Source organism: Camelus ferus, chromosome X (genome assembly GCF_009834535.1).
Source record: "Camelus ferus isolate YT-003-E chromosome X, BCGSAC_Cfer_1.0, whole genome shotgun sequence".
NCBI classification, from domain to species: domain Eukaryota; kingdom Metazoa; phylum Chordata; class Mammalia; order Artiodactyla; family Camelidae; genus Camelus; species Camelus ferus.
In genome coordinates, this window is record NC_045732.1 from 62,708,634 (window position 1) to 62,732,976 (window position 24,343).

General features: G+C 34.9%; 1 protein-coding gene across 1 annotated transcript in view; it reads left to right on the forward strand.

Annotated features, from left to right (window-relative positions):
• DIAPH2 (diaphanous related formin 2) overlaps window positions 1-24,343 on the forward strand; it is a 780,329-nt gene that overhangs the window by 191,569 nt on the left and 564,417 nt on the right. Inside the window, exons 6-9 of the mRNA XM_032474690.1 lie at window positions 15,051-15,125; window positions 15,207-15,276; window positions 18,561-18,697; window positions 20,425-20,533. Of these exons, the coding sequence (XP_032330581.1) occupies window positions 15,051-15,125; window positions 15,207-15,276; window positions 18,561-18,697; window positions 20,425-20,533 (391 nt within the window). The remainder of the gene's footprint in view (window positions 1-15,050; window positions 15,126-15,206; window positions 15,277-18,560; window positions 18,698-20,424; window positions 20,534-24,343) is intronic.

Here is a 24,343-nt window from a genome sequence, read left to right on the forward strand (position 1 = left end):
TTATGTGCAGTATTACGAAAGCAGGGTTGTGTATTTAATTTGTTTGCTTTGCCTTTCAAATGCATAGGTCATTTTAGAAGACCCTCATACATTTTTACATAGAAGAGAATACAGTAAATTCAGAGCAGTTATGTCAGATTTTCTGCTTTCTGTTAAAATCTTGGTCAACAGTTTGCATTAACGGCAACCATATTAGCTCATTTAGCTAAGTTGGTACCATTAATATTCAGTGACATTGAAGTTTCAATTGTATAATATTAGCTTCAAAACACAATTTTGACTTAAGGCAGATCCAGTATTATATCTCATAATAGACACAAAGTAGATCTGTGTGTCCTGTATTACTTCTAAAAAGAAAAGCAGGAACAACGAGTTCAAGTTTCTGGTTCAAGTTTCTGAAGTCTTGTTTCAATAGGGGAAAATGTTAGACAGTAAGAAAATGTAAAGACAGAAAATGTAAACAATAAAATAGCATTTATTTTCTTGCTACATGACATATGAAGGTCCACCAAGGCAGTGTATTTTCTCATTTAAATTATGTATTGTAAATTTGAAAACCCATGTGTATATATAATAATTGTTTAAAATAATTAGAAACTTGTAACTGGACCTGTAGTTATAAAGGTATATAAAATCTCTTAGCAGAATCTAGGCACAATAATAACACGGATTTCTTAATAGAAGGCTAACTTCCTTCTGTATTAAAACATTTTATATGCTCTTTGTTGCATTTTCTGGATATTCAAAATTAGCCTTGGGAAGGAAATCCTTATAAATATGCATTATTTGAAATATTTTTATTTCTACTTATAGGAATCAATTTAAACATGTTGGACACATACTAGAGTTTTATATTCTTATTATTGTGGGATTATTGCTGGAGCAGTTGCAGCTTTCAATAAGAGGTGCAGGGAGATATTCCACTACCATTCAGATGAGGGTAAAAAGACAAGCTCCAAGTAAACACCGAGGGAAAATGGTACTTTTCAGAAAGCCTAGGACAATGCCAGGTCATGATTTGAGTATAAAATAGTTTCAATTTTCCCTGTAGCCAAGGGGGGGAAAAAGGAGAGTATTGACAGATACAGCTGTTTTCTGATGAATGACAGCACATTTATGTCTCAGGGAACGACATCCCTTCTAATTCTAAACTCAAAGAATTTTACTTTGGGGTTCTTTAAATGAAGGATATTGAGCAACACAGTAGAGTGAGTCTTTGATAGTTTTCCATAAAGTACAGAGGATTTCTGTGAATGTCCATTTCCTACATGGGGCCTTGAGTTAAAAAAAAAAAAAAATCAAGGCCATGATGTTTCTACGAAGACCCGGGGTAATAGTACTGGAATACAGCATCCTCCTAATCTAAGCTGCTACCTAGGTGTACTTGAGAAATATCCCTGAGGCTCTCCCCTCTGGAATATCTATCATCTCAGCTGGACTTTTGATGGGAGTTGGATAGCTGACAGTTCACAATTAAGATGCCAGCTAGCACCCGGAGCACAGGTATCCTGTGTGGTCGATTGCAAGAAGATCCGTGTGCACTAGATAACAGTGTTTGCTCTATGACCCCAGCTGTTCGACTGGTGTCAGATAATGAACAGCTAATTTGGGGAGATTTCCCACCTGGTTAGCAAAGCTCTAGGTGTATAGCCTCTCACATCAGGCAGTTGAAACCTGAAAATCTTCTGCTGAGATGGAATCCATGAAGGGAGAACATAGGAGGCAGTGTCACATTGTAGTGTACTTTGAAAAACGCAGTCAGCTTCAGGTGAGATAGTTTAGTAGTCTGCCCTGTCAATATGAATCTTAAGCCTTCATATGCCCAGAATCAAACCACTCCTGTTTCTTAGGTCTGTTATGCAGCATCCATTGTTACTGAAAATATGCAGATTGGATCTAATCCTGCCTATTTTGGAGGATACTGCCGAGTGCTGAGTATTGCTCTAGGTTTTTATGGGGCAAGGCTGTGGTACCATACCACCCTTGATGCCAGCTTCCAAGAGTTTCCTGGAGATCATTTCTTAAATGAGTAGCTTCAGCATTCATTCATCAAAAAGTATTGAAAAACAAGTGCTAAACTGGAGTGTTAAATGGGTTTTTTAAAAAACTGGGTTATCATAGATTTCCATATGTGAATTAGCATTTGTCAAAGAATAAGAATTCCCTGAAATGAATCCAGCACTGAAACTACATTAAGCATTTTTCTTTGATATAGAAAATGCTTAAGAATTTCGTAGTGTTGGTGAGGTCAGCATTATAAGCATTAATTAAAATGCCAAAATATTTTAATTGTGAGTGGTATGGGACGTTTCCTTGGGGGTAGTCTTTGACTTTATGATGTATTTTGTACCTTGAAAAAAACTTCTCTGTCAGTTTCTTTCCTCATCATCACCTTCTCCCTGGAACAGAATGCAGAATCCACTGTGCTGAGTTGTTATTATGTGAGCTTTTCATTAATTTTGGTTTCTGCTGCTATTTTGTATTGTTTATAAATTAGAATAATGATTTTACATGTTGAAGTCACATGTTTTAGTTTGCTGATGACAATAGTTTGATGCAAACATTCACCTTAATGCATTTCTCAGCTTTTTCAAGTGATCTAAGAAAATTGGGGTAATAAAAGTTGAGAACAGATAGCAATAGAGGAGTTAATTTGGGGGGGATAAGAACAAATCGTATGTGCATATTGATTTTTCAAATGTGTGGCTGGAAATTTCTGAAACATATTGATAGGAGGGATGCTAGAAAAATATGAATACGTAAATAGTACTGTGGAGATACAAGCACCAGGCTAGACATATACCATGCAGCTGTAGATAAGCATGATCTAATTAGAGCACTTGTCCATTCAAGGTTGTAGCTCTAAACCCTGTGGGTATGATTTGGAGTCATTTTGGACACTCCTTGTTCATCACATTTGCCCATTTTCTTATTTGCAGTATCTCTTGCGTAGTTTTTACATTTCCATTGTCAATATCCTATGTAGTTCAGGTCTCACTCCATTTGGAGACATGAATTGACAGAGGAACTGATTGACCTAGGAAAAAGCATTCACTGGGTTTCTTAAAAATTCAGTATAGCCAAAGTAAGGCAGAGCACAGAGGGATAGAGAAGTTAAGGAAGTTAGCAGGCAGTGTAGGGGTTGAAAAAGTTTAACTCGACCCTCTTTTGGTCTGTGACTGGGTCTGAAAATAAAACTGATGAAGATAGATTAACAGGAGAGAAGCCTATGCATTTTACTGAATTTTTACAGTTATGTATAGGAGCCTTCACAAGAGAATGAAGACCCAAAGAAGTGACCAAAGCTGCAACCTTTTTAAAAAAATTTTTTTACTGAAGTGTAGTTGATTTACAATGCTAGTTTCAGGTGTACAGCAAAGTGATTCAGTTATCCATATACATACATAAGTATGTTTTCTTTTCAGATTCTTTTCCATTATATGTTATTACAAGAAATTGAATGTAGCTCCCTGTGCTAGACAGTACGTACTTGTTGCAAGCTTTTATACCTTTTAGACAAAGAACACATTTGTGAGGAATTGACAAGACAAAGGGTTTTGGGCTAGGGGTAGTAAATGGTGAAGAAGTAACCAGGGAGATAAGGGTTAGTTTAACGAGGTTTAATTAGGGAGCCGTCTGCACCCTCAATTCCCTGTCTCCCATAGTAAGAATGCCTTCCCTCCTCCTGGTACAGGCAGGATAGAGACTTTTCACGTGGGAGATTTATCACCTGCTTTCAGGAGGAAGCGGGGGGGGGGGGCAGGGAGGAATGAGGTCAGAGTGACCTTTTTGCTTCTGCCTTTTTCTCAGATTCCTTCAGCTTAAAATATTCAATATGTGAGGGTGCCATATTTTGGGGTAACATATTCTGGACCCCATGAGAAGCAGTCTTAAAATGGCTGATCACTTCATTCATGTTAGGCGAGGAAGCAAGTGAGGCTAACCAAGAACTGTGATTCCCAAATGAAAGTTGAATGGCTCCATTTTTTTCCAGGTGCTTCCTAATACTTGTATTTTGTGTCAGGCCAAATATCTGCTGACAGTTGCTCCGTGCTTTGAAGTGGATGTTTACAGATCTGTGCTTCACTGCTGGGTCTAATCCATAGTCATGAATTGCAGTATGACGGGGCTCTGCATCTGAACAAGTGACTTTTTAATTTATTGGTATATGGGAAGCAGAAAGGTAGTATATTTTTCGACATCTCCAATGTTTTTATTATCTGAAGTTGCCCTTCCTGATGAAATCCATAATAAATAATTTCTTAAAATATCTGCACTGATATAGCTTTCACTTCTGTATATACACATTGATGATACGTTAATTAAATTTAACTTTCATCCAATATTCCTGCATGAAAGGAGAATAATCAAAAAACTTATAACCACTAATTGGTGATATTTATGTCAGTTGTTGATGATGTAGGAGGTCTGTGGGGACTGAGGCTTGATTGCTGGATTCCAGTCATGGTTTTGCTATTAATAGGCTCTATGATCTAAGACAAGTCAATAAAGTTCTTTATTTTCTTCACTTGTAACATGAAGGTGTCGATATGGGGTAACTCAGTTTAATTTCACAACCAGTAAAGCTACTCTTATGAGGACATGTTCTTTCACAGAGGTTTGTTTGTAAATGAAGATAAAACCATGTTGTTAAGTTGTTAGTGTTTGTTTTGGTTTTTAACTGTTCCAATTGAAAAGAAAGTCCTTGCAATTTTGAAGGAGGTCGAAGTTACCTCAGCAATGAAAACATTATGCTTTCTTTAGAAAGCATTCGTATGTTCCGAAAGACTTATTAAATGTGTAACTTTTAAGAGTAGGTATGTTTCTAGATTTTTCAGAAAATGAGGGCAAGCCAAGTTGAATATACTAGAAGGCTACTATTTCTTAGGAACTGTATACTGCATTATAATCCTATAAAGCTTTTATCTATATGTCATATACAGATTATTATTATTATTTTGTTGTCATTGCTTTAGATGGTTTATATAACTGTGAAAGAGAAAAATAGTGAGCTTTTTTGGTTTAATTTGTGTTAGAGAAGACGTGACAATTCCCAAGTTTCTTAATGTGGGCTTATAAAAGATTTTGACTGTTCATTGTACAATGATTATGTTTTGAAAAAAATTATTAAAATTAGATGTGTTAAGATATTTAACTATAGTTAAGAGTGCATGTATGTGCACGCAGATACACATAATTTTCATAGTATCTTCCTCAGTTTCAGAGGGAAGGGATTTTATTTTTTAAGTTTTTTTCATTTTTCAATTTTATTAGGTAGAATTGTTACAGTTTTACTGCACGTGTACAATATAGTGCATGTAAACACATATACACAATAAACTGCACACATTTTAAAAAATTTACATATGTGTACTGTTCATTGTTTCTAAGAACATTTAGAGCTTTAGCTTTTTAAACTTACATAGTTATCAAAGGAATAAAGCCAACCACAAAATAAGAATTAACTCAAAAAGATACATACACCCTGCTATTAACAGCAACATTATTTACAATTGCCAAGGTATGGAAGCATCCTAAGTGCACATCAATAGTTGAATAGATAATGGAGATGCAGCATATAAAAATATATGTAATGGAATACAACTCACCCATAAAAAAGAAGGCTATTTTGCCATTTGCAGCCCTTTATTCACTTTTTTTTTCCACTTCAAAAACCAGAATTTTATAACTGGCAGAGACATTTCCATTACATCAAAAACAACAAAATACCTAGAAATGAACTTAACTAAGGAGGTTGCCTATACTCTGAAAACCAAAATGACACAAAGAAATGGAAAGATTTCTTGTGCTCTTGGATTGGAAGAATCAACACTATCAAAATGGCCGCACTACCCAGATCCAAGGCAACCCACAGATCCAACGCCATCCCCATCAAAATACTCGTGACATTCCTCACAGAACTAGAACAAACAATTCCAGAATTTATAAGGAACCACAAAAGACCCTAAACAGCCTAAGCAATCTTTTGTAGGTCTTTCTTTTTTTTCTCTCTTCTTTTTGTTCTCTGTTATGATTTGATGACTAGAGGAGGTCCTTTAACATTTGTTGTAAAGCTGGTTTGGTGGTGCTGAAATCTTTTACCTTTGGCTTATCTGTGAAGCTTTTGATTTCTCCATCAAGTCTGAATGAGAGTCTTGCTGGATAGAGTATTCTTGGTTGTAAGTTTCCCCAAGGGAAGGGATATTAAATTATTATATAAAGATAAACCAAAAAAGACCAGAAAATTACCATTATGGATCACATTCTGAGACAGTAAAACATTTGAACTTGCTGAGATTTTTTTGACATCCACCATGAGGACTCATAGAAATGGGTTTTTTTTTTTTGTTCCTTTTTGGGTTTGGTTGTAGTTACCGTGTGCTAAAACTATTCGTGAACCTTAAGTTTCTTTGATTTTTGTCTACATAGCGATCATACTCCATAATGAGTCTTTAATTATGTTTTTGGAACTGCACCTGGTAGGTGAGAAGGACTGTTGCATTTCTGTTGTTCAGTCACCGAATTGCAATTATCTTTCAACTCTCCTTATCCCTGTTACCATGAAAGAACATTCATTTACCTTCTCTGCTGCCTACCAGAACCAGTCACCATAACACGCAAATTGGTGTAGGAAAAAAGTAAGTGTGTGGTAGTATGTGCTGATACCTGTCTGTTTTCCACCTTGCATTCAAAGAAATTCCTGCCTTATTTACACCAGATTAACTTGATGTCAGCTCTGTTTCATTTCCAAGGTTTATAGATTAGAAATGTGGTTTCTTGGAGTAAGTTCATTTTAACAGAATTCTACTACCAAAAGAAATTGGATGCCCTATGGTGTGGGTTATAGAATTTTAAACCGTATTACTTAGCTTAGAAAAATAGACCAATACATTTTTATTGTGGAAGTTAATATTTCATTGTAAGTTTGACTGGTTATATCACTAAGAAGGTGACTTTAGTTCAGTGTCCTAACATAACGATATTCACAATTCAAACATATGAAGAAAATTTAAAATATGACTAGCTTTTGCTTGAATATCTGGAATGCTCTCCCTGATAATCTATAGTAAGTAGACTAAATTCCTCTCTATTTACTATAGATTAAAAATTCTATTTTTTAATTTCATTCACATTTTTGTACATTTTGTTTTCATCCTTACTGGGTGATGAGACCATCTCATAATTTTTAAAGGAGGGTAAGGAGGAAAATATTTTTTGTTCTGTAGGCTATGGGGCGTTTTGACAGATTTGGACTTAAGCCGTTGCGACTGTCTCCAAAGTAATTTTTGTAGAGCTTACAAAATTGATTTTAATGAGTAAGGAACTTTTATCCTTTGAGGGAGAATTTTACTTAAACCATTGCCCTCAGGAGAGTTTTATATGTAACTCAGGTATTTACAATTTGTTGTAAATATGTAAGAGACACTTGTTTTTATTTAGCAGAAGCAACTAGAAAGAACACACATTTCACTTTGTGAGGAACTCTTAAAAAACGTGTGAGTAGCATGAAACAAAACAGGATTTTTCCGATGAGACCTGATGGGGAGGAAAAATGCAGGCAGATAAACCCTTTTAAGCAAAAAGCAAAGGATATAGAGAAAGATGGAGTGTCATGTTTGGTATTTTTCCAAGGAAACTGAAATCTGTCTAAATATTGAAGTCAGAAACCCCTGAGAGGAAGAGCTGGAAAACTGACGTGAACCTTTTTATGAATCAGGTGAAATAAGTGGTCAATGAATGTCATGCTTCAAAGGAATATGCACAAATATCTGGAAATAGCAGGTTTACAAATGGTAGATACTTTAAATTGGTCAGAAGTAGTTCATGCACTAATCTACCAAGATGAATAGTTTCAAAGGACATTGAAATGCCCAAGGCTATTGTATTTACTTTCATGTAGACTAACCTGAGTAGATATATATGTTTCTATTTGTCTAGCACCAAGGCCATCATAGCATTTACAGATCCCTGTTGTTTTTGTTGTTAATGTTGTCCTTTTTCATGGATGTATATATTGATAGTAGAATTATCTGTGAAGTTGATTTGGCTGAGCAAATTATCCTTTAAAAAAGCTGAAAGCACTGTTTTTCTTGGCTACTGTTTGGAAATATTGATCCATGGACTGAAGGTATGGTACTGTTTGTGTTGGGTTGCACATTGATTTTAATCACCCCAGGCCGTTTTTTTCTTTCCATAAGTGCATGTAAGTAAGGTTCGGGTTTAATTTCATTCAGAAAAATTACCCTGGCAATACTGGTATTAAAATGAGGTGTTTCCCTGGTACTAAAATATGTAAACACCATTTACAGTCATCTTTAAAGTCTCTTCAACCTGTTGAATTAGTTGTTTCACGTCTTAAAATTTTTACTAAGTTTCTGGATTCCCCCAAGAAACTCTGAACTATCATTCATTTTATTTGATGTTCCAGTGATTTGGGTTGTAGTATGAGATTACACATGGGAACAGAACACCATTAGAGAGAAATAAAATCCTTTGTACAGAACACATAACCTTCTCTACTAGCCTTTCGCACTGCACAAACAGTGATAAAGGGATGACATGACGAATATTGGACTCCTGCACATGAGACCAATTGCCTTTACAGCTTATGGGACTCAGGATAGAACTTTCTAATTTTAGCTTTCACCCTTTTGAAAGAAAGACGTGGATCCAGATAGTCTAATCATAAATGTACATGCAGTCAGTATTTCCTGTTATGTCTACATTGTGAATAGCATACTGAACTCATCCGTCCACTAAATCTTTGATTTTAAGTTGTATTGCTGTGAACTGTAATTAAGTAATTCCGAATCTGAATTTCCAACTTACAGATGAATGGTTAACTGTGAAGGGTTTTCCTTTACACGTATGTGTGAGGGAGCAGAATCACATTCCCTCGTGCAATAGGCACACTTATAGATTTGTCCTTACTTTGTTTTGCCCAGAGAGCTAGAGAGGGGAGAGTCTTGCTTTCTCATGGACTTAGGGTTCAGTGAATCTTCTGATACTTTTATTAAATATATAATTTTCTTTCTTTTGATCATTCAGATCAGTATAAGTGGGCCCTTTAAAAAAAAATTACCTCACAAGTTCTAAAAGCTTGGGATAGATTTCTGTTTTAAAATCGTAATATATTTTGATATCTCTCTGTCAGAATGATGCATGAACTATAAATAGACTCTCTCCCCCACCACAAACCTTTCCCCCACCATTGTAATTTCTATTTCAATGTGAATTGGCCAGCACTAAATATAGTAATAAAATACACAAAGCTGAATAATAACAAGTTAAAGAAAGCATGTGAGATAATATGAGTCCTGGATATTTAAATTATGAAGTCTTTTAAAAAATCAAATCAATAGCTGAGGTCTAGTATCTATTTAGATTCTTCAACATATTTCTTGTCATTAAAATACTTCTCAATAAATGAAGGATGAAATGTTATTAGGTGTTAATATTGTTGAAAAGGGGTCTTTAATTTATGCCTAAAATTCTTCCTGTAATTTGGACTAGAAGATTCAGAGAGCATTCAAGGTTTTAATTTTTAACAGTTTCAAAAATACCTTAATACAAGCTTCACTGTGCATTATTTCATTTAATAGTCACAAAGGCCTTATAAGTACTCTTCTCATCCCTAATTTGAAGATGAGAAAAGAAGCTTAGAGGGTTTAAGTAACGATCAGAAAGAACAGAGCTAGAATACGATAGAAATGGGACTGGAACCTTGATCTGTCTTCTAAAGCTTGAGCACTTAACATGCCACTCTGTGGTCTCACAGAGACAATCCATTGATGGATGGTGGGTTATTTTCTTGACCTGTGAGTAAACTTGAGAAAAGATACTTAATTTTTAACTTCTTGAGCAATGGACCAGATTTTGGACTGCCTGATAGATATGGTCAAACCTTTTATACCCAAGGTCAGAAAATAACTGTCTCATTGTGGGTCAGTCCTCTTCTTCCCTAGAAAAAAATCTTCCTGGCTTCTTTTTCAGTATTCAGATCAAATCTTGGCCTCTTGCTCACGTACATGCTAACTGTTCTTTCTATTGTTTTTGTTTGGGTGGTTCATTTGTTCCACCTGGACCCCTGTCACATGATGGTTGCAAACATCACCATGGATGTGTAGCATGTCAAGATAATTCTTTAACTTGATAACATAAAATAACCAATATGTTAATACCTAGAAATGAGCTTATGTTCTATAGCCCATCCAAGGCAAAAGTATAAGCTCTATTCTGGCTCTGTTCTTTCCGGTATGTTGCTTTTAACTGAATCTTGATTAGAAGTTTTAATTGGAGCCTCCAGGTATCTTCCTTTAACCGTATTTGGTAGGTTTCTTATGCAGATTCAGACTTTGAAAGACAATTTTAAAAACATGGGTTGAAAAGTACTTCTCACACCTAAATGAATGAAGCTGTTAAATAATACAAAGTATGTTTTTGTGTGTCTAGACGTAAATATATAGACAGACATAAGCTCAATGCAGTTCTGGAACAACCACTCATTTTTCTCTCAGTGAGTTATTGCTGGAACCATCAGCCAGATGTTGTTATAGAAAATCATGTACTGATCCTGTTAGTAATTTCTAATGATATGATTGAAATAAACATGGGCTTTGGAGTCAGACCTGGGTGTGTCCTAGAACAGGTGTGTCCTACTTGTTGAGTGATGTTTCGCAAGGCACTTAACTACTTTGCTTCTCAGTTTCTTTATCTGAAAACAGCTTTTGGAATAGCCAAAGTGAAGGAGATCGACAATCTGAAGTATCTGAAGGATTTGAGCAATTAGAACCGTTAGACTTTGCTGAAGGAATGCCAAATGGTATAGCCACTTGGGAAAGCAAAGTTCTTTGAAAAGTTAAACATATATTTATCATAAAACCCAGTGACTCTACCCCTACTTATTTTTCCAAGAGAAATGAAAATATATGGATACTTACTTGTGAATGTTTATAGCAGCTCTATTCATAATCATCAAAATCTGGAAACAACCGAGATCTTCATCAACTGACGAATGGGTAAACAAATTGTAGTATATCCATATAATAAAAAGGAATGGACTACTGATACATGCAACAAAATGGTTGAATATCATAATATTTATGCTAAGTCAAAGAAGCCAGACACAAAAACCTGTATACAGTATGATTCCATTTCTAATGACATTTTGGAAAAAGCAAAACTATAGAGACAAAAATCAGATAAGTGGTTGCCAGGGGGCTGGGAGTAGGGAAGAGGAATCGATTGCAAAGGGGAATGAAGGAATTTTTTGGTGTGGTGGAAATGTTCTCTATCTTGTTTGTGTTAGAGGTTGCATGACTGTATGTTTGTCAAAATGATGAATTTACTGTATGTAAACTGTATCTCAGTAAAAACAAAGAAAACCTTGTGTTTCAGAGTGGGTATGGGAATGATAAGAGATCTTTCTCCTCCCCCATTTTTTCTCCAGTTTGGTTCTTCATTACCTTCTGTTGCTCCATCTCTTAAATTTGGGGTCCTTGATAAATTGCAATTTCTTATTTCAGGGCTGAGATACTACAGAAAAGTTACGTCTTTATCTCCAATCTGAGTGAGGTTTGAAATTGAGTTATCAACTGTGTGTTTATACTTCTAGATATTCCAGTTAGTACTGAATAACTCCAAGCTGGAATTTGCATACTCTAAAATACACCAGATATACTTGCTTTGACTAGATTCCTTGTCTTTGTCCTTTGGCAGTGGGAATGCACCATATGGTTGGGAGGGTTTATAAAGCAATCTTGAGTTCTGGGCCTGAGTCTTGCTTTAGGAAGGCTTCCTCCACTTCTCAGCAAACTGTTGTTCTGGGCCAGTGGCTCTCAAACTTGGGCGACCATTGGAATCACCTGGAGGAGAAGTTAATGCACCAATTTCTAGGCTCCACCCACAGCTACTGAGTCAGTAGGTCGGGGGTGAGGCCCAGGAATCTGTATTTCTAACAAGTCCCCAGATGATGTTGATGCTGCAAATTGGAGGCACACACCTTGAAACCCACCAGCTTATACTTATTTGGGTGTTACAGCATCAAAATCCCTGCCTATGCATAGTAGCCAACATTTTGTTTTTAAAGTGCTTCATCATGTCATGGCCACTTTTGTATTGGCTAAAATCATCTGTCTGTCTATCTGTCCATCTATCTCTCTATCGAGACACAGACAAACAGGAAGAATAATAAGCATTTGGCTAGAGGCTACAAAGTGTTTGATGCTTGAAACACAAGAGAAACGGTTTTGGCAAGAGAAAAAAGGAAAAAGAGATGTCTTGCTGCGTCCCTTCCTCTTAACTTCTTGAATGTCGTCTTATAATACCATAATTATTTTCTCCCTCTAGCCACAAGCTCCTTTTGGACTCCCATTCTCTTTACTTTAAAAGCTCTGAGGACTCTTACCAGGCCTCCTCTGTTCATTGGCTTAATATGTTCTCAGTTAAGACTTTTCCCTGGCTACTCTGTAATAAATAGGCCCTGCCTCCTCATACTTAAGTTTCATGATTGTATCCTGTTTTTTTTTTTTTCCAGACTAAGAGTAATTTTCACTGAATGAAACCAAAGTCCCATAAACTGCACAATTTGAAACAGTCTGGGATGTATGGGTGGCTGATTTCAAGTGAACAAATAAATCACGGTCTTGTATCAGACGCTTCTCTAGACCAAGAAAGAAATAATCCTAATAATTTTAATAGCACCAGGCGTAAAAAGAAACGAGTACAATTTAGAATCTTAAAACAATTTGTTAAACTTAAGGAAATCATAGATTATTTCATCTTCCCAAATGCCAAAGCACATACTGAGGGCTGTATATATACATTTGTTCAGAATTCCTGTTATTTTAAGGCTGCTGTAGGATATTTTCGGCTGTAATGATGCCTGCTGATTTCTCTCTGTGATAGATCAAATACAGTGTTTTATGCTTAGAGAGCTGATGTCCTTTTATCCTTGTGCCACCACCCCACTGATTATCAAGAGTCTGTAGAGAAAATAGCTCAATGTACTGGTTGATTACATGCCTCGATTGAATAGTAGCTTGCTGCCAATTATCATAATAGTGCCATATTGATTTTTTACTTATTGCCACTATGGCAATTAAAACAGAATTTGTTTAAAATGAGCTTCCATGTATATTGTGGATGTGATTGGTTCTGAATATTTGAGCTATTTTTTTAAAACATATTTTCTTCAATGATCTGATAGTTCTTATTACTAATAGTCTCTTAGAGATTTAGATGTCTACTTTGTTGATAGGCTTTACCTTAGATAGGTATGAAATGTGATTTAAAGACCATGGAATTGAACTATAGTCATGGTTCAAATATGTAGCATATAGATATTAATGATTGCTTTGCAGGAGTCCTGCTATATATTAATTTACACTTGTGAAGTTTTTGGGCAGTAGGAGACTGCTGATTCTCTTAACCACACAAATCAGTAAATTTAATTAAATTTTAATTAGCAAATATTTAGTCCTGACTACATGTAATCAACTCTGCTAAATACTGTAGGAGACAGAAAAGTGAATGAGATACAACAGTCTTCAGACAATGTGTAATCCAGAAAGTGGGTAAGATACTTGCAGTAAGAATCGTAATGTCAGGCAGGAAGAGAAAGATCCAATGGGCATTCGAAGGGAAAATAACTCATTTGGATGGAGGACTTATGGGGAGAAAACAGTAATGGAGGAATGGACAATAAATCTGAGCCTTGATGGGTTTAGAGAGATGGAGTTGGAGTTTACCTTCTGGAAAGAAAGAATAAATAATGAGGTAAAGCAAGGAAATGCAGGGAAGACTCCAGGAAAGAGAATATGTCTGATTTTTATTGGAACCTGTGGTATAAGGGCTGAGGCTGGAAAGGTAGGTTGAGGCTAGATCGGAATCAGGACTTGAACTGTGTTAGGTAGTCCAGAGGAAATTTTTGGACAGAAGACTGGGTTAAGTGCAGTCTAACCTGGGCATTTTGTAAAATGAAGAAAAGAAACAAATGAAGCTGCAGGACCCTAGTTGGTAGACTTCAGGCATATTAAAGGAAAGGTAACTAGGGCTTAACTGGAATGGTAGAAGGGACAATGAAACAGAGTCATTGTAGTCATTCTAGAAGCAGAGTAGTCATGACTGGATGACAGTAAGTCAAATCAAGCTCTCTGTGATCAGCCTTTGAGTCTTCTGTCACACATGGGACTTCATCTCCTGTCTTCTTCCAGGCCTGCTTATTTACCTCTAACCACACAGGTCTCCTCACAGTTCCTGAAATATTCCAAGCATAATAGCTACCCCCTCAGTACCCTATTTGCCTTTATCCTCTCTACTGGGAAAGTCCTCACTTCTTCAAGGCTCTACTCCGATATCACCCTATCAAAGACTCTTTCCCTGACTGCACATTAAAAAATAACATCCTGGCTCTCCTTATTCTCTTTACCTTGGTTCATTTTTCTTCCTAGTACTAAAACACTGACATTTTATGATAGAGTTACTTGTTTATCATTCATCTCCCTTTTTCTAGATGGTAAGCTATGTGAGGGTAGGCGCTTCGTTTATTGCCTGTTCTATTTCTACCACCTAGACCATGCCTGATAGGTAGTGGGCACTCAATAAATATTTGTTGAATGGATGAGCAGAATAAATGGAAAGTTGAAAGAGATGTGGGATCAAGAAATTATGCCAATATTTCAAGTCTGAAGGATTCAAAAGATAGTGGTGTTATTAACAACATGGAAGAGTAGAAGAGGAGTTGATTTCAGGGAACAGAGACACAGGAGAAGACAAATTTGGCTTATAAGTTGAGGCTAAGATATTTGATGCTGGTGAAACAACCAAGGCAGTGCTGTGGAATGGGCAGTCTAAACTGTGAGAAGTCTGGAACTGAGGTAAAGATCTCTGAGTCATCCTCATTCAGTCAGTACCAGCAATGGGAGTAGAAAAAAGAATGACAAGCAATAAAAAAGACAGGATTATCAGATTTGAAAATCAAAATTCAATTTTGGATATTGAATGTTTTAAGTATACAAACTGATTTATAATTTTTTTTTTTTTTTAACTAGCTGGGTTAACAACTTTGGCCATGAAGGTCTTGGACTGTTGTTGGATATGCTGGAAAAGCTTCTGGACAAGAAACAGTAAGAATAAACAGGAAAATAAAAAATCACCACAGGGGAAAATTTTAAGCACAACATAATACGTTTTTTTCTTTTATTCAGGCAAGAGAATATCGATAAGAAGAATCAGTATAAACTTATTCAGTGCCTCAAAGCATTTATGAATAATAAGGTAAGTAGTATTTATTTCTGCGTCTGTCACAAAAGATGAGAACTTGCCCGACAGACAATATGAAAGTATGAAACAGGCCAAATAGTGGGTGCTTATTCAGTTTACCAAAGGGTCTTTCTAATGCAAATCATCATGAGTTTCATTTACATATTATTTAAAATAGACTTTGCTTCACAAAATATTTACTGGCAGGTTTTTGCAATCATTGCAAACATGTTAAGTCTTGTTTCCAAATCATATAATACTATTTTCCTTTCATGGTAGTAGGAAAATTTAAATGTGATAAGTAAAATACCATTTTCTTACGGAGAGTTTTTATTCCATTGAAAAGGAAAATTCAAAGCTATAGTTTGATTTTTTTTTTTTTTTTTTTTTTTTTTTTTGGCTAAGAGCACGATAAGCTTAAGCTTTTTCTTTCTTTTACGTTCAGTGAATGTCAGTGAGTTAACATACATAAAAGACATTTCTGGAAGATAGCAGGGGTTTTTTGTGTATGTTTGTTACCAGTTGTGTTATGAGGGATTCTGCGAATTCCAGACAAGGGTTTTTCTTCCTTTTTTTTTTTTTTTTTTATGCGGGAAGGTAATTAGATATTTATGTATGTATGTATGTATGTATGTATTTTATTTAATGGAGGTACTGGGGTAAGCACGCACTCTACCACTGAACTATACCCTTCCCCCGGGTTTTTCTTCTAAAAGTAGTCTTGGCTCAGGTTATGAAATTATAGTCATTTTTTCTATAAACTATTTTGTTACATTCTTATACATGATTTGCCTTATATTTCTATAGGTAAAATACTAGTGACTAATTCACTAATTACATAATTCCCTGTAGATAGTGTTTCAATAATCTCAAAATATTTAATAAAAATAAATAACTAAAACAATAACCAAAAACTTGCCAGATGTGAAATAAAGCTATTAATAACCAATGCAATAAGACTGTCTACTTAAGTAATCTGCCAACAGTCTTTAAGTGTATAGGACTGTATATAAGTGTGTATATGTATGTATGTATGTGTATATATATATATATATATTGCACACATCTATCAGCAAAGAGATTTTTGGCATGTGGAATAGATAGTTGCTTGCCAGTTGACATGAGACTCCTGTATAGAATGTGCTAATTGTGCTGTTCCTGAAAGTTTCTTCCGGAAAGATTTCCATCAGTACTAGTACAGAATTTCTCAACTTCTGCACTCTTAGTCTGTGGTGACGAAGTTACACAGAGTCTGATATGTAACAAGAAAGCAGTTAATTAACATTGCTTCTCCACAGTTTGAGATGGATCTCTTTCTTCAGTTGAGGGAAACAAATAATGGAAAGACACCACAGTATTAGATACCAGGAGATAGATGGTCCATACTTTGCCACTAAGTTATGTGGTCTTTAGAAAATCATTTGACCTCTCTGGCAATCAGTCTCCTCATCTGTAAAATTAGCTGTAGGACTCTGATCAAAATTCTTACGGGTGCGCGTTGTCAACTCTTAAAGCTTTCCAGGAAATAACTGTAATCAGTATAATTAGTAGAGAAAGTCATATTAGTGAGATTTCCTATAGAGCCATGATGGTTTGACTTAGATTATTCTAAACTAAGGTTAAGCTTTAGAGAATGTTAATGTCTTGCACACAGGTGCTCTGAATATGAATAAATGGTGAGTCTCTTAAATTATAGACATGTGAAACAATTGGCAGAAAGTACACATTGAAAATAAAAAAAATATACCATGATATATCCATTTCATGTTGGAATAAATTATCATAATCAAAGAATGAAACTTTCACCTGAAATGGTATATACATCAACTTTGCTGGCCCGTAGGAGTTTTGATTACCTAATTCAAAAACTGTTATCACTCATACAATGCATCTAATAATAGGATCATAAAAAGTAACTCGTTGCTCCCTCACTTTTGTTGCTGTAATATTGCTCTGTTGTTTAGATTGATGGTTTTCCATCATTTCTCATATGTTCATTTTTTTTTCAGTATGTCCCTTCATATTAGAAACTACTTTTAAACAATAAAGTGGAAATTTGAAAAATTAAATGATTTTCCTCTCAGTCTAACTGTTTTAAAAGTTTAAAAACTTTTAAAGCTGTTAAGCTTGGTAGCTGAATGGTAACCACATATCTCTCAGTTTTCCTCATGTCTTTTTCACTTATTTTCCTTACTATTATTATCTACTAGCCACCTTTATACATACGTATTTCTTCTGTTTTGTTTGCTTCTTTTTAATCTCACCTCTTCCATTTCCTTTTTTTTTTTTTGGGGGGGGGGCCTTGTCTCTATTTTTCTTTATTATGATCTCTGGTAAAGTCATATTTAAGAGCTTTGGTTATGTTTTTTTTTTTCTCCTGAATTCTTTTAAAAGATAAATTAGGAACCATGAAAATATTCAAACGTTTGGTACTTAACTAAAGGTTAGCTTGTAATGGCAATTTTGCTCTGATGAAATATTGTCAGATTTCACCATTAGACTGTAAAAAGAAGCAAACATACTTCATAAGAAATCTGAGAAATACTTTGCAGGACAATGTTCAAAGAAAATATTACCTTCTTAATGTAGTGAAAACCCAAGTTTTGGGCTTTCTTTCACATTTCTTTACCCATTCTTTCTTATGATGTACACTGGCATGCGTATATTCAAGCCTAGTAAATAAATGAAAATGGTGTCTATCTTCTCTGCCTAGCTGACTGTGGCACTTACTAAAACCCAGGTGCCATCTCTTTGGGTTCATGGCTTCTGTTATGCAGCATAGCTGCTTGAAAGGGGGAGGATAAGAGAGAGACAGTATGGGAAAATCCATATGGAGGTTTACTGCTTCTTTAATTGGCATGCAGTATACAAAAGAGCTTTTAAACATTTTACCCCTTTTGTTCAGCTTAATTTTCCATACATATTGGAAAATTTGACCATGAGTTCCAGGTATCTCTAGAGAGACCCAATGATATATGTAGAACTACTTCAGAAAATCATATTAGTGCTTTATGTGTTCTTTGTTGAAGAAATACTGATTGTTCCCATATTTCTCCCACATTTTAATGGAATTTTTAGGCAGTCTAATGGAGATCATGTCTGATCAAGGGGCAAAAACTTCAAGATGCAGTCATTTCAAATAAAAAACAAAGACAAATAACTGCATTTGAAGAACAGCCATATAATCAAGTAGAACCTCATTGCAGAGGCATGGGTTTTTAAAAAATCATTGTTAAGTTGCTTGTTAAAATTGAAGATGTATTCCGAAGACATTTTGAATGAAAGTTTGCTTTTTTCAGTTTGGATTGCAAAGGATTCTGGGAGACGAAAGAAGTCTTTTACTACTGGCAAGAGCAATTGACCCCAAACAGCCCAACATGATGACTGAAATAGTAAAAATACTTTCTGCTATTTGCATCGTTGGAGAAGAGAACATGTAAGTATTGCTATATTACTATATTAACTGCATAGAGAGTAACAGTTGAGAAATTAACAAGTCCTACTTTTGTGCTGTTTCTTTTGAAAACCTGCGTAAAAATAGTATTAAATTTTAGAAAAAATTGGTATTTTTATCTTACCTATTTACATTTTAGCATTTTTTTTGACTCTTTGAAAAATAGATTGAAAAAGATAGAATCCTAATTGAAAATTCTTCAAAGTTGGATATTCAAAGTGAATGAATAGAATTTTGTATAGCTTAAGGGAAAGCAGTCATTAGAAAAGTGTGAAAAGATCAGTTAGTAATTTTAGCTAAACACACACACACACGCACACCCCCCCAGTACAACACCCCCTGCACACATGCATGTCACAAAATTTGACTTCTTTAACTGAATTAACTGGGTTCTTTTATTTTGTACTATTATTTTAAGGTAGTATTTTATTTTATCTGCCTATGGTAAGTGAAAAGATGAAGCAATTATTCATAGAATGAAATTAACTTGTTAAACAGAACAAAAAGACTGTTGGTAATTATTCAGAGTGCACTTACATGCTAATTTCAGCAAGTTGTTGCTGACCATGCATTAGATAATTTCTTCTTATAGAAATAGTTTTGAATCAGAAGCAAAATTTCAGATTTGCTGTCTAGTTGGTTAGAAACCATCGTGATAAAGAATGAAATATTGGCTAAGGACACTAACTTAAATATTTTTTCTGAACACTCTGTATGACAGTAATCATTTCTGTTTGAATCAGAACAGAGCCAAAGATTTAAGAATATTCTAATATGTTGATTTTCTCATACCTCTTGGGATAAAATGAGATGTTGCTTCATGCTGGTTAGTCCTTTGAAACCAAAAGACAAACACTAAACAAAAATATTATCACATAGCATTAAGTCATATCTCAGTGAACGTAAACTGAGAATGAGGTAGCATGCAAACGTAAGGCTTCGTTCAGTTTTATAGAAAGATCAGTTGATACATGAATAAGAAATATTTTCCTAGTCAATTAGGTTTTCAATACTTAATTCATATAGTGCAACCTACCCTGGTATATTTTATGAGTTAATTATAATTTCAGATATAGCGTGCTATGAGTAGTATACTACATAGAGGTTAATTTGATTCAGATACTGTACAGAGATAGTTTCCAATATTTCTGTCCAGGTAAATAAGTTTCTTGTGCTAGGTAATTATAGATGTTTCTCTAATTTACTGGACTTGTTCTTTTAGGTTTTTATTCTTGTTCCATTTTCAAAGAATCTTGATTTTTTTTGAAGTTCTTTAAGAAATATTTCCTCTTCAGCATTTTATTATAAAATTACAGTCTGTTTACACTTGAATAAACTTTTAATGATTATAGATGCCACATCAGGTTTAAGTGACATTAATATCTATGGTAACACATGAAATATCAAAACCTGAGTTTAAAATTATTAATGTTTCTCAATCAAGTATCTTTTTAAAAATGTCACCCAGAAAAATTATTTTCCTCAAGATTTTCAAATTGAATTTTCATTTTGATGCCCTAAAATTATTTAATGCTCTCAATATTTGACTTGTAGAAATATGTGGACAAGAACACAATTCTTAAATTGTAATGGTCTCTATAAACATCAAGCACCAGAAAGAAAACAGGGAAGACTGAAAGAGAGAACTCATTTTCACATACTGTGTGTTAAGATGTATTTCTCGTTTCTATTTTTTTTTTCCCCTATAGTCTAGAAAAGCTTTTAGGGGCTATCACTACAGCAGCAGAACGAAACAACAGAGAACGATTTTCACCAATTGTGGAAGGATTAGAAAACCATGAAGCTTTGCAATTACAGGTGAGTTAGTTTTGTCTTAAATTGCTTCCAGGGTTATATTTAAGGTGCTCATTTTGTATGACACCAACTTCATCTTAACTAACATTTAAAAAGAATGGAACGTAAAAATGCAATTCTTCCTGTTGCTCGGTCATTCATAAAAGCTAGAAGTTTTGTCTGTGGAGAGGACAGTTTGCTTAAAATTAGGAAAAGAACTTTATATTATAAATCTGATGATCATGATTGTCATTAATATTTGGGTAGAAATTTAGTAATTAGTGTAATAAGCCATGGAAGTTAAAGCTTTAGCGGTTGAGCAAGAGGACAAGCAGTTCAGCCAATGCCATTATCCTAACAAGTGTCAATGAAGGCTGCGTGGGTTTGTTGTAGAAATTTAAGAAAACGAAACATACATTTTTGTGCCATTCGCACAACATTCAGATGTTTGACTCACCAGCATAGAGGGGGTTGAATTGCAACTCTAAGTTCGGGTCTATCTGCTAGCCCTCTGTAGACCCGGCCTACATGTCTTCTTTAGAAAATTACAAAATTCACTATCTTTTCTTAGATGGTTTCAGGAAATGACCCATTTTATGAAAGGTAACTTTGTTCTTTGGTGATGAGAACTCTTACTTATTGACCGTGCTTATGGTGTGAGATCCTAGACGAAACATTTTAATTTCCATATGTTATATGATTTATTTCTCACAACAACCTAGCTATGAAGTACTCTTATTGTCTCCATTTTGCTTTTGAGACAACTAGGGTAAGTGAGATTAAATAATATGTCTAAGGTACAATAGCTTGTAAGTAACACAGTCAAATTTGACGCCAGGTTTGTTGGTCTATGATGCCCATCTCTTTCTTATAGGCAGTGTTTACCATTTTATATACCATGGAAAATGCTTTCTGAAATACCTTTTAAAAACCTCTAGTGTCATTCAACAAAGAGAAGATGGTTCCACATTTAATTTTATCAAATTTTTAGCATAGATAAGAAAGATTAAAATTTATTATCTGATATAAAAGAGTTTCTTTTCTCCTTTTTAATTGTATTAGGAAGTGTTGATAACTGTTTTTGCCAGTTTCAAACTACAGCAGATAGATAAATTGGCTTGTTCAAAGAGAATACAATGGTGTTATAAAACTATAGTGTGTTTCCAAATATTTGAGGATTTGTTAATTGTTACTTCTACTCCAACTATGATGAACATTTTGGATAAACTTTTATGGTGAGCCTTTCCAGTGTATCACATTTTTTAATACTTCGGGTATTTCCTTTCAGTGTTTTCCTTTTCATAATACACTTCTTATACAATTTACCTCAATAAAATTTAATACTTTTACTGAAAGGTTTGAAAGCTTTTTTAGATGACTTCTTGAAATCTTTGCTCTTGCTCCTGTGGTTGGGCTTACCTAACTAAATTTCTTTGAGCTTCAGCCATATGTGGGAGTTCGTACTTGTCTTGCAAAAGTTTGTTTAGGAGAAATTAAATGTTTTATCTATATTGAGGGTTTTCAGTACTCACTCAAATCACTCACTCAAAGTCACACAGCTGTTGAGAGGCAGACTATGATTTGAAACCAGGTCTCTGTGATGCCAACATTTGTATATTGCATTGTCTGACCTTTAAAGTGACACTTCCTCTATGACGAGTAGTTCAGCCCAAACAATGAGATGGGAATGACATTTGCTAGCCTTCAGGAGGCTGGACTGAATGCAATGATAAAGTGGCAAGTTGTTAACAAGTAACATATGGAAGAATCATAGGAATCTTGCTAGGTATTCAAGAAACTGTTGAATACTGATTATAGATGCAAACATATGCAAATCACAATTTGAAATTTCCTATTTTAATGAGGTACAAAAATTAGTAATTTGTTACATACAGAGCCTATTACTCTCCCAAGAATTGTGAAGTGGGTTTGTTTATTTGGATTCTTTCATGTGAATGAAAAAAATACCTAAAAGTTCAAAAATATATGCAGAGTACCGAGTGAAAAACACCAGTTTAAATCTGTTGTTTAAAAATATAATTAGTGCTGTATTTTACCAGAATTACTTTCCTATTTCTGCAGTATCCTGAGACTTCTCAAAATGTTATTACAGTCTCAGGAAGTAATTCTGTTAAAATACAGGACTAATTACATTTTAAAATAACAACTATATACCTTCTTCTTCGTTTTTTGTTTTTGATTTAAAAACAGGTTATTAACTTCTCACAGAGATTTTCTAGCTTATCTGTACAGTGAAGTTTGTACCTGTGATAGGAGTTACATTATCTTCAGTAGTTCAAGAAATAGACAATAAATCCTATATCTTCATTGTTCTCTTCATTGACTTCCGTTCAGCCGAGCAGCATTCTCAAGTCTCCCCCCCACTAAAGCACCTTCTTCTGATCCTACTTCTCCTTCCAAGTAGCCTTTCATCTTCCTTTTTCATTTTCTATCTGTCTCTAAAAGAATCATCCATACTTGTTTTCTCTGTTTCCTAAATTACCTCTCACAACTCAATTTTTTCACAGTTCTTAAACAGGTTGACAGTGATCCTCGAATTTCAAAATCCAATGGCCTCTTTCAATCCTGATCACTTGGCTCTATTGATTGCTTCCTCCTTGAAAATTTTCTGCCTTTGTCTTTTCAGACACCATTCACTTCTTGCTCTCTGACCACTTCTGACTGTTCTTTTTCTGTCTTCTTCCTGTGTTTCTTCTTACTTCTTGGATATTTTATTCTCTGTATTCCAGTCTTAGTTCTATTCTGTCATCATTTTTATATGTACATACACATACACACATAAGCACTCATACACATGTATATATGCACACATACATATTTTATTCTCCACATGAATACTCTCAACTGCTTCTCCAGCTTTAACACCCAACTCTGTTCCAGTGATTCCCTAGATTTATAAGTCCAGCTCACATCTCTCTCTATTCAAACCTACCTGACCAAATAGTGAACTGGATATTTTGTAGACATCATAAAACACAAAATTAAAAATAGCATTTATAAGCCATGTGCCAATGTTCTAATAATTTTACATATGTTACCTCATTTTAAACCTCACAGCAATTTTTTTGAGAGAGATAGTAGTATCCCCATTTTATAGAAGAGTAAACTGAGATTCAGAGGTTAGATAACTTTTCCAGGGTCACATAGTCAATAGGAGGTGAAGCCCAGATTAGGTCCCAGGGTATCTGGCTCCAGAGTACCTCCTCTTAGTAAAATGAGCTTATTTTCTCTTTCCCTTAACATGACTCCCCCCCAAAAGAAGTCCGTCTACTCTTCTTTCTGTCTTTCTCAGTTTAGTTATAGAGTTATCATCTTCTGCCTAATCTTTAGTTTCCCTCAACACTTTATTCTTCTTTATGCCCTGCATCCAGTTAATAAGTCTTACAGGAGACTGAATGAATCCCAGTCTCTCTATCCCCACTGCCTTTATCTTCTTCCAGCAATATTATTCCAACGGTTTCTATTTAGTACCCCAAACTGCTATATTCTTCCCCTCCAGACAGATGTTTTATACTGTTGTCAATTATCCTTAAAAAATGAATCTGATTCTAACATTCCTAGAGACCTATACTCACGATGCATTGCTTGATAAAAGTGAACAGCCTAATCATGATGAATGACCTTTTTCAGTGTGGTCCCAACCTAACATTCTGGCCTTAGAGACTGTCACTCTCCCAAATGTACCATACGTTTTAGTCATGCTAAACCTGGTGTTTCCCAAATATGCTGGAGACTTTTAAATGCCCTCAGTGATTTTATCATACAGAACACTTTGCTTGGAATAGCAGCGTTTCCCCACCCATATTCCTTTCC